Source organism: Epinephelus fuscoguttatus, linkage group LG21 (assembly GCF_011397635.1).
Source record: "Epinephelus fuscoguttatus linkage group LG21, E.fuscoguttatus.final_Chr_v1".
Taxonomy (NCBI): domain Eukaryota; kingdom Metazoa; phylum Chordata; class Actinopteri; order Perciformes; family Serranidae; genus Epinephelus; species Epinephelus fuscoguttatus.
Genome location: NC_064772.1, coordinates 3,869,483 through 3,881,603, shown reverse-complemented (window position 1 = coordinate 3,881,603; position 12,121 = coordinate 3,869,483). Strand labels below are relative to the sequence as shown.

At 42.1% G+C, this 12,121-nt stretch overlaps 1 protein-coding gene across 3 annotated transcripts in view; it reads left to right on the top strand.

The window, feature by feature from the left end:
* The first annotated feature begins 299 nt into the window (after positions 1-299).
* inhbaa (inhibin subunit beta Aa) overlaps positions 300-12,121 on the top strand; it is a 35,109-nt gene continuing 23,287 nt past the window's right edge. Inside the window, exons 1-2 of one of the 3 annotated variants that reach the window (XM_049565816.1) lie at positions 300-2,207; positions 9,593-10,436. In XM_049565816.1, the coding sequence (XP_049421773.1) occupies positions 9,902-10,436 (535 nt within the window). In that variant the 5' untranslated portion in view covers positions 300-2,207; positions 9,593-9,901. The other 2 variants (XM_049565819.1, XM_049565818.1) reach the window with 2 other exon arrangements.

Sequence of the window (12,121 nt, the reverse complement as noted above, 5' to 3'; positions counted from 1 at the left end):
GTGAAGAAATGAGAAAAGGAAACAAAGTAGGTGGAGAAAGAGAAAGAAAAGAAAGGAGTGGAAAAAATACTGAAGGTAAAGTAGAGAGAAGGAAAGAAAAAAAGAAAAAGGATGAACTAATAAATCAGATGATATGTAGAGAGCAAGAAGCAGGGAAATGGTGACCTGCAGAGAAATAAAGAAGGATACAGAGCGAAAAAGAAACTGCAGGATGAAAGGAAGAACAAGTCAGACCTACAACAGAAAAGGAGGTAAAATCAATGGAGACACGGAGGGGGGGGGGGGGGCGGCTAAAGAAAGAGAGAGAAGGAGGGAAACAGTGTGAAGGTTTTTTGAGGTCACACAGGAGAGATTACAGCTGACAACCACTAGATGGAGGAGTTCATTGTGCATTCAGCTCACTGGATCATCACCAGTGTGTGTTTACCTCTTTATCATCTCACCTGTTTAACTGTTTATCACACATCACCACACCTGACTACCTGTTCATCACATCCTCCCACATGACTACCTGCTCATCACATCATCTCACCTGACTACCTGCTTATCATACATTACACCTGACTACCTGTTTATCACACATCATCACACCTGACTACCTGATCATCACAATATCATACCTCACTACCTGTTTATCACACATCATCACACCTGACTACCTGATCATCACAATATCATACCTCACTACCTGTTTATCACACATCATCACACCTGACTACCTGATCATCACAATATCATACCTCACTACCTGTTCATCACACATTACACCTGACTATCAAATATCATCCCACATGACTACCTGTTCATCACATCATCATACCTGACTACCTGTTTGTCACATATCATCCCACATGACTACCTGTTCATCACATCATCATACCTGACTACCTGTTTGTCACATATCATCCCACATGACTACCTGTTCATCACATCATCATACCTGATTACCTATTTATTATCACTCCTGGGCCCTGTTTCAGAGAGCAAGTTTAGTGAAAAATCTTAGTTAGTTAACCCTGAGATAAGGGAAACTCGGTGAACCTAACCTGCTTGGTCGCAGGTTTTCTTCAACAAACCCTGAGTTACTCTTTATCTCCTCTCTCTGACAGAGCCAGACATACGGTTTTATTTCCTCATTGATGCAGTTCAAATCAAAGTGCGCATTGAAGTGCATTGATTACTGTGGTGGTTAATTGTATGTTAGAATCTAAATCCTGGTTGGATATTAGTTTGTTACTCAGGACTATCTAAAGTTACCACTTTTATGCGCTGTCACTCATTTCTTTAAACAGCAATTTTTGCCCTCACATTCAAATATCACACAGCATCAAATCACCTCTAATCTCTATATACAGATATCTATATATGTATGCTTTATGCTTTATGCTTTATCTTCGTCAGATGATAACCAATAGGGTCACCCCAGCTCGGAATAAAACCTTGGCCTGTCCTTCTTTTTGCACAAGTGGTAGTTCTTTTTTTTTTTACTCATAATGGAATTGGTCCCATTAACAGAACATCATATAATACTGGAGGCTACATGTTACTAATTATGATGAGCAGGATTGTGGTGCAGCTGCAGAATGACATTGAAGTTTTGTTTTTTTAAATAGGCTGTGTATAGTCTGAACGTGTTTTAACAGAATTTCAGGGGCTGTTTTATTATTTACAACACTCGTTAAAGTAGCTGAAATAAAGCCACTGAATTCTGTTGGGCCAAAGAAAGTCTAAAATTTGAAATCTAATGTAGATTGATCTCCGCGCCTTTCAAGTGCAAATCGCCAAACACATTATTACTGGATTAGATTGTGAGTATACAGCATGGTATACAGTCATGCCTTTGTTTTTGTTATGAATGTATATATCTTTAAAATCTTCAACTATATTTTACATCTTCAGTTACTGGCCCCATTTTGTCCCTGTCAGATTAAAGCTGTAGGCTACAAATATATTTAAATCTGTCTAATGATTAATTAATGCATCACCTGTTCATCACACATCATCTCACCTGACTACCTGTTTATTAGGGTGGTAACGATCCATCGATCTGGATCAATAAATCAATTCAGTGATCAACAATCCAATATCATTAATGCACAGGGAAAACATCCATCCTTATCATCATCTCTAGGATATGCTTTTATTTTGGAAGTCTGTGTCACCATCAGACGGCAACAGGCAAATGGTAAGCAGTTAAGAGAAATAAGGTGAGGATAACTATTTTTATTCGGGAATAAATTACCAGTGTGGAAATATTTTCAATTTCGGAGAAAGAAGGGGTCAACAGACAGAGCACATGGCGTATTTAAACGATCCTGTTAAGAGATAATACCTAAGGTTACATGCCTGTACTGCATGCTCAGCTAACTTGTCACCCAAGCAACATTAGCAATGCTGTTTTACCAGTGTTCTGCTGAAATAAACGTGCCTGCAGGCGGAAATTTAAGCGAGCGGTTTTGTCAGAATGTGACTTAAACTAATGGTGAGTAAGAAAAAGTATAAATAATATATGTAATTAGTTAAGATATTAAGGGAGGAAGGTCAGCTAGCCGCTAGGCTAATTATTGCAATGTAAACGTGCTTGAGCTAATGATGAGTGACTAGCAAAGAACAACTGACATGTATGAACCTTTATTGAGCTGAATTGTATACCTTTGTTAAATTATCTTGTTAGTAATCTATGATTTATGGCTGTTGGGTGAAGTCTGCCTTTAGGGCTCTAATCCAGATAACCCCAAATTTTATGAAAAAGATGATGGTTTGAGTTACCTAAGGTAAGAACATTTCCTCCAGAAAGGTCTTTCTGGCAGCAAACACTGAAGGCTAATTTATCTCATGTGCTGTTTTATTTGTGTTAGTGGAGTCAATTTTAAGTAAACTTACTTAGCACTTAACAGTATTTTACATTATTTATATGTTGTTTATCTTTTATTGTGTTAAATGCTTCTTTAATATTGTGGCAGACTTTGTAATATCAGCAAATGTTATATTGTTGTCCAAAGAATCATATTGTATCCTGATGAAACCAGTGATTTACACCACTACTGTTTTATCTCATATCATCACACCTGACTACCTGTTTGTGACTTCATCAGAACCTGAGTATCTCAACATAAACATAAACTATAAACTGACAGAGAATTTAGGTTAAAAAAAAAACCCCAACAAAAAACAGGATATCAGGGATAATAGTAGAAGCAACATAATAGTAGAAGCAACAACAACAACAACAACAACAACAAAACAAAACAAACTCAAACCCACATGTAAAGGCGGTTTGGACATTTTAAACAAATTGAGCTGTGTTTGATTTCCTTCCCTGGAAACCTTTGTTCTTCAGTTCAAACTCCCATAGTTGGATGTTCCCCCTAAGAGAAAGTCTCTAAACAACTCTAACTGAACCTGATATAAACAGCCTCTAAGGAAATATCTTATATTGGACAAATATTAGTATTAGTAATATTATATCCTACTGTAAATGTTTTATTTAGATGATTATATATATTGTTTTGTTTTAATAAGAGTTCTTTAAAGTACCACAAAGTATGATTCAGCTTTTACCCTCAAAGTTTAAATTTAGGTATCTTTAAATGGGAACTAAACCCCCCTCTCTGGGCATTACTCTGCCCACAGCTTGATTTCAAAAAATTCAGAAAAGATAGGCGGAGCTGTGGGGGAGCCTCTGCGCATCTCCTTGACCAACTAACCTAAATACTATAAACACACTACTAACTGTAAACCTACACTAAAATACACTATGCTGACAATACAATTCGACAAATTACTAGCTATTCTCTCTGCTCTACTACTCTCTCTGCTCTGATCCAACCTACTCGCTATCAGTTTGATAACTGCGGACAGAATGGTTTTATAGTAAGGGGAGGAGTAAAGGGAGGAGGGCAGGCTTTAGCGTGGACAGTTAGTGACGTCATTCGCCCCGAAAAAGAGTCTTTCGCCTCCAATGTAATGTAATGTAAATTTAAATGTAGTAACCAGGTTTCAAGCTGTAGAGGGCACTCCATACCACATTTTTAAAATAAAATGTAGATTTTCAACAGTTTGGACTAAACTGTCAAGATTTTGAGCAGGATCAGTCAGTAACACTACTATACAACCAGAAACAATGATTATCAGCTGAAAAAATGGTCTTAGGGTTTAGTTTCTCTTTAAGTAAAAATCCATGTGATGTATTAGCAGTTCTTTATGATGCTTCCTCTCAGTTAAATATTCAAACCCAACACAACATGCTGTTTTATGGCTGTATTATATCACCAGATGGAAATATTCTATGCTGCATCATTCAACACACATTCCCGTCCAAATTCAGCCTGACATGTTTTGTTTCTTTGGAATCTCCCCTAAAACTTTAAAGTTCTGTGGTTGCGAACAATATGCGGGCATAATGATGGACCTGGTGGGGTTGAAGAGGTTCATTTAAACCTTCCTTGGACTTTTCCAGCTGTTTTGAATGTATTTTGGATGTGTTTTTTTTTTTTGTTGTTTTTTTCCAGCCCCGGAGGTGACTTTCAGAACAAAGTGCCTCAGTGCTGCTGCCGGCGTTACAACAGGTTCATGACTCACAAGTTGTGAGTTATTTAAAGAAGCCACCAGTGCAGACAAGTTAATTTCCATAATACAGACTGCAACGCCTTTATAAGGCAACTCTGCGAGCGCTGACCTCACACAGGCATGAGCCAGAGTTTTTGACAAGTCACACACAAACACACACACACACACACACACACACAATTTCCTCTGCAGTGATGATGTCATAACAGCAGAGGGAGAATCCCAGACGTGTGATTAAAGCAGGAAGGTTTGGTGTGTAATTCTGCGTCTTCTACGCTTCCTCTACAGTCAGATCTGACTCTGTTCTCTGAGTTCTCCACATTAATGGACCACATGTTAGAGAGTGAGGGACTGAGACACAACAAAATGTAATGACAGATGAGGAGGGAGGATGATTTACAAACAAAATCAGCAACTACATGTATAACTATAATGGTGTCAAAAAAAACCCTTTAAAACCTCATTTAAACTCATTAAATCTTCCTTAAAATCCTACGGAGAACAATTTGATTCTCCTTTTAAAAACTGAACCCCCTAAAATGTGAGAAACAGTATTAGACCTATAAGATCCCCTTAATATTTCATGTAGAACGAATTCCTTTTGAAACCTCCAAGAGCTGCCTCCAAACATTAGCAATCCTAGCATGTTCTTAGAACCAATTGAACTACAATGATATATGGAACCACTTCTGTTTGCCTTCAAAGCCCCCAGATTCCCTCAAAACATTAGAAACTCAGTAAGTTTTCTTTAAATATGCAGAACTACCTACATTCCCCTTTAGAAGCCCCTAGAACCCCCAAAACATAACAACCCCAAATTAACCTCTTCAGAAGCACCCCTTTAGAATGTGTCAAAATCCTTTGCAAGTTCCACACAACCCCTTAAAATTCCCCTCTGAATCCTTTAAGTATCTCATAAGATCTTGTTCATCTTTTACAGTAGAATTTCATAAGGACATCCATACGAACCCCTGTAGAACCCTTTAGACCCTTTGGAAGGCTTGAGAACCTTAAACTCACCTTTTCAGGACCCTTCAATCCCATTTAATCCCGTCATTTCTAAATTTAGAAAACCATTTAGATTTCACATTACTAGGGCTGTAAGAACCCCTCAGAGCCTTGTCAGATTTATTAGAGACCTTATTAGAACCTCCCCACGAATCCATGTAAAACTCCTCAAACCTTCGGTAGACAGTAAAACAGACCACGTTTGGAATTTTATTGAAACTCTGAATAATTTTAGAACCCCCTAACTAATGGAAACATTACTATAACCCCTTTAAAACATTTTATAATCCACATTAATGACCTCCCGAACCCCTATAGATTACCTTAATCCCCTCTTTGTTACTTAATCCTTTCCTGAAAATTCTTAAGAATTAAATTAAGTATAGCAATGTTGCGGTTCTTCAAATTTTGCTGAGATGAGGAGCATTTCTCAATAAAACCGCAATGACAAACTGTGTCTGTGGTGCACTGTGCAGTGTAGCCTGGAGGAAAGAGTGGGTTGAAGGGAAATGAAGTAAGATGGTAATGCATTTCTAGAGATGTTTGCAGGAGTGGGAGAACAGTTGGGGTATTTTCAGGAAGATGATGGGATGACTCTTACAATAACTAAAGCCCATTTTGCACAGAGACCTGTCTTTTTTACACAGAACTAGGGATGGGCATCAATTTTCGATAATCGATGACTGATTGTTAAGGCTTTTGATCGATCACAAATAATTTTGATCGATTGTCGCAGTGTTTCCCCTACAATGCCTGGCATAGGTCCAGTGAGTCGCCGTGCCAACGAGACCCCCCCCGCCTGGCGAGTCGCTGTGCCATGAGACCCTTCCGCCCGGCGAGCATGGCAGCTCGACGGGCCTACGAGACCCCCGCCGGACCTATGCCAGGCAAAAAATCAGAAACAGACGGAGGCTCTCATCGCTCTCCAAAGCCTCTGCGGCTTCCCTTGAGGTCTCTGAAAACACTACGCCATTGAAAGACGGAGGTTTTGCTGAAAACTGAAGCCTGTAACTCTGGCTGGCAATGGTTGTAAACACCCAGGGGTAAACTGCGCATGCACACCATTCTTCCTCTTTGGCCTGGGGGGTTGAAGCTCTAAACTGGGGCAGCTGCGCTCTCTTGTGGCGACAATCTGCACTGCACTCTTTTGTTTTCTCTCTTTTGAAATACTTGCTTATCAATTAATCAATAATTGATTGTTAATTTTTTTGATGATCATTCATTCATTCATTCATTCATCTTCTAACCGCTTCATCCTCTTGAGGGTCGCGGGGGGGCTGGAGCCTATCCCAGGTGACATCGGGCGAGAGGCAGGGTACACCCTGGACAGGTCGCCAGACTATCGCAGGGCTGACACATAGAGACAAACAACCATTCACGCTCACATTCACACCTATGGACAATTTAGAGTTACCAATTAACCTAGTCCCCAATCTGCATGTCTTTGGACTGTGGGAGGAAGCCGGAGTGCCCGGAGAGAACCCACGCTGACACGGGGAGAACATGCAAACTCCACACAGAAGGGCTCCCACACCCAGGATTGAACCAGCAACCCTCTTGCTGTGAGGCGAGAGTGCTAACCACCACACCACCGTGCCGCCCTTTTTTGATGATCAAATAATGAATTTTGATCTTTTGCCCGTCCCTACACAGAACCAAAAAACAGCAGCATTATGCTGCCCCAGTGTGTGACAGGTGTGACATGTAACACAACAGCATTGGCCTCTAGTGTGTCATATAGCCTAACATACATGTCGGCAGCACTTTTTAAACAATAACAATGGCAACAACAATCATTTACCGTCTCTTTTATATGGTGGCTGATCTTGTCCTCTGCTCAGAAGGTAAGGAGCTCCCAGACCTCACCGATTTTCCAATTTGCAGGCATTTTTGGCTGCTTTTCTTTTACTTTGACTTAGCTGCTAACTGCTGACAGCTTCTTTTTTAGTCTCTGGAGATGGGACGCACACACAACTTGTCGTCAAAACATCCTGCTGGCTTGCACTTCTTACACAGATGTCGATTTAGCACTTTAACTACCTCCGTTGCTGGCCTAAAGGCAAGACAACTCTGTCCCCCCATCCTGCGAAAGTCCTGCCTTAAGCAGGCAGCATGAAAAAGGCTAAAGATGATCACACGCAGAAGATTTTGTTCAGATGTAAAAACCATCTGCAGGTGAGCTAAGCAGACAATGAAGAAAGAAAGTAGTAATGAAAGAACAGACATGTAAATTAACCAGACACTGGATTAGTTCATGGACTTGACTCTTCCAGTGGGTTGTGACATGTAGCCCATGAACATCCAGGGCTTTTGGGAAATGGTGTTTGTTAAAGGCCTCTACAGTAAATAGCAAAAATACGAAATAAACAACTGGAGAGATCACAGATCTATCTTGCAATGTTAATAACAGTGAAAAATGTAACCCTCCTGTGATTAAGAGCCACTTCAAAGTTTGAAGGGTTCTTCCCTCTGGCCATGCTTCACCCTTCCACCAAGTTTCATAAAAATGAGGCAGGCAATTTTTCCGCTGACAGACAAACCAAACTGAAATCCATCCATGCACCTCCTTGGTGCATGGATGGATTACTGAACAGGCCTACTGGGCACAGGCCAAGGGGCCCACATCCTTCAACTGCAAAAAGACAAATGTCAAATTAACACTTACTGACCAGGAGAAGACTCAAAATGACCATAAAGAGACACAAAACCACATAAGGATGCATAACAACTAAAATGAGATGCAAAACCACCACAAAGTCTATGTCTTGCTCCTTTGAAGGAGAGGTAGTGGGGCCCATTGTCTCATGATCCGACCGTGCCCTTGGTGGAGGTAACATTATTGTTAGTGTTTTTCAAAAAAACTTCCAGATACTACAGCTGAGACAAGCTCTGCTTCCAGGCTGGAGTTTTGGTTATTATTATTGTTAGAAATGTCAGTGGGATTCTGGATGAGGTTTTCTCACTTCTGGAACTTGTGACACCTTGAGTGTAGAATATTCAGTCAGAGAAATAAAACAGCACTAAAACAAAGGAGGAAAAACAAGAGAGAAGAATCTGAATTGACTGGTGCTTCGGCTGCCCCAACACGACAAGGCGAGACCGCACAGTCATGAGCCATGATGTCATGTTGACTGGAGCCGAACAGCAACCAGACTAAACAAATCTGTCAGACAGACAGACTGACTGACTGATAGACTGTCAGACAGATGGAGAGAAGAGTCACAGGCAAAGTCCAAGTCATCCAAGAGTTTTCCCCTCAACACGTAACTCATTCACAGTCGAGGGAGGGAGGGATAAAGGAATCCCAGCTTTGCTCCATTAACAGCCGAACAGAGGGAGGGAGGGGAGAAATAAAGAAAGAAAGAGACGGAGGGAGGGAGGAGGGAGGGAGGGAGGGAGGGAGGGAGGGAGAGAGAAGGTAAAAGTTAGAAGTGCTATGAGTCACGGAGCGAGATGGGAGGAGACTGTAGTGGAGGAGAGAGAGAGAGAGGGATGGAGGGAGGAGGGAGGGAGGTATAATTATGGTAGGAGGCAGCCAGGGCGAGAGAGAGGAAAGAAAGAAGAGAGCAAGGAGAGAGAGAGAGTCCAGCCCACTCCGGTAAAACCATTCAACTGGTGAGCGAGGGAACGCATTCAACACAGACAGAGAGAGAGAGAGGAAAAGAGGTAAAAAGAGAGAGAGAGAGGAACTCCCTTCATCTGGGATAACTTAGTCAAACTGCCTCTCGAACACACACGCTCTGAACACACACTCTGCAGCGACTTCACCCCGGGAACAAGGATCCTCCTGCGCTGCGAGTTTTCCCTTTTCATCATCCATTCATCACATCTGAGAGTTTCTTCTTCTTCTTCTTCTTCTTCTTCTTCTTCTTGTTTTGTTTCTTTTTCTTTCTTTCTTGTGACGCCTCCACATTTTCCAGCCATCTGTCCCTGACAAAAAAGATAAGGATTACTCATTTTCTCTCTCTGCATTTTTTTCTTTTTTTTTGTCCTCCTCTCTCTTGTGTCTTTGCAGCTTTTTTTCCCTCCGTTTTCGCAGGTGGACTGTGAGCTGAGCTGAACTTTGCAGCTTCCAAACTTCTGAGGAGAGAACGAGAGAGGAGAAAGACAAAGACAATAAGACGGAGAGGAGGCAGAGGAAGGAGGAAAGGTGAATCTTAAACAGAAGAAGACTTTTCTTTCATCAACCAGGACTGAATTTTTTTGGTTAGACACTTTCAGACAAAACTCGACTTTCTTCATTTTTTCTGACTCCGCCTGAGCATCCACATCCGGCAGCATCACCAAATCCAGCCTGGCAGCCAGTCAGGTATCTCCTGCCATCATGTCTGTCTTACCTCTGCTCAGCTGGACCGTCCTGCTGCTGGTCCAGAACTGCGGCTCGTTCTTGGACCCGGCGTCCAAACTTCAGCCTCTGCCGCTCTCACTGACCATCCATCCTCACCACCAGCCACTGCCGGATGCTGCCTCCAGCTCCCACTGCCCCTCCTGCGCCCTGGCCAGGATGAGGAGAAATGAAGGGGGCACGTCGGACGACATGGTGGCGCATGACCAAGAAGACGAGGCGGCCCAGCAGGATGTGGTGGAAGCGGTGAAGAGGCACATCCTCAACATGCTGCACCTCCAAGCCCGGCCGAACATCACGCGGCCTGTGCCGCGCGCCGCGCTCCTCAACGCCCTGCGCAAGCTCCACGTGGGGCGAGTGGCAGAGGACGGCAGTGTGCAGATCGAGGGGGAGGAGGAGGCGCGAGGGCGGGGAGGTCGGGGAGGAGGGGGAGGAGCGGCCGCGGCAGCAGTTCGGACAGTAGACAGCGCAGACGCGCAGGAGACGACGGAGATCATCACCTTTGCCGAGGCTGGTGAGTACAAATGACTCGGTGTGTGCGAGCATCGAGGTCTGCATCAGTGTATGTAGAATGACACGCAGAGAGAGGGACAAAATATGTGTGTGTGTGTGTGTGTGTGTGTGTGTGTGTATGGACGGTGGCCAAGATGAGGGGTGTGTAGTTACACTTCAGTTGTGTGTGTGTGTGTGTGTGTGTGTGTGTGAACAAATGGCAGCAGCTCGACAGTCAGTGTGTAAATCTGCATTTTTATTTTGTGTCATGGAATGTGTTACGTGTGTGTGTGTGTGTGTGTGTGTGTGTGTGTGTGTGTGTGTGAGCAAATATTTGCATGTGTTACAGTTTTGTGTATGTCTGTGTAAAAGACAAAAAAGCAGCTGTGTTGGAAATGACCACTCTGTGTGTGTGTGTGTGTGTGTGTGTGTGTGTGTGTGTCCACCACCTGCTTAATTCCACCTGCATACTCACTCAGACGAACCCGTCAGATATGCACTCACACACACACACACACACACACAGACACGCACTAACCTCTGTAATCGCCTCCTGCTGTTTTCAAAGAATACCTCATTATCTACTTAAAGTCAGAGTAGATTCATGTGTCACTGTGTGTGTGTGTGTGTGTGTGTGTGTGTGTGTGTGTTTTAAAGCAGTAAGAATGCTGGAACTCTTTTCTGACAGACGGTAGCGACAAAGAGCGAGTAGGAGTCCAAAACGAGAGAGAGAGAGAGAGAGGAAGGTAGGGAGAAGAAAGAAGTAGTTGTGTGATAGGGCTGGACAGTATGGCAAAGATTTTATCAGGTCAAAAATTTTCCTATCCTATTGATAAACATCATGATAAATGTCAAGTCATTATTTCTTTCACGTTTAAAGGCTCAAGAAACCACACGGTTAATTGTAGTTTAAACTATTATCTATCATCAGAAGATGACAAACACGTGCTAAACAGTTTATTTCACTATAATCCAAATAATGTCAACTAATAAATAAACAGACAAAAATATCTTAAGACTTTGATGATGTTGTGAGGTAACAGAGTCATTAAGTGCCGGTGAAAAATTATCTGACGTAATTGTGGCAGAGTTAGCCTTATGTGTGAAAGGTTTATTTACATTATCTTTAGTTGTGTTATATCATTTCATTCTAATGAAATAGCCCAAACTCAGTCACACTAACTTGCTAACTTACCATTAGCAGTAGATACGTCAACTTCTCAGCTACTGCAGCTGACGTTATGTCATTTCATTGTTAATGAAATAGACGCAAGCCTGTCAGGCTAACTTGCGAACTTACCATTATCATCAGATGAGTTGACTTTACAGCTACTGTACCTAACATTATGTCATATAGTTCAAATAAAATAGCTGCAAGTCAGTCATGCTGCCTTACCATAGCATTAGATGAGTCCACTATACAGCTGCGTTAACATTATGACACATAATTCTAATGAAACAGCTAAAAGTCAGTCACTCTGACTTGCTAAATTACCATTAGCACTGGATGAGACAACTTTACAGCTACTGTAGCTAACGTTATGTCCTTTCATGCTACTGAAATAGCCACGAGTCAGTCACGCTAACTTGCTAATCTACCATAAGCACTGGATTTGCCGACAATACAGCGGCTGTAACTGATGTTATATGGCAAATTCAGTCATTTGGTAAAGCTGTGCTATTTTCAGTGATTGTACTAAAAATAAC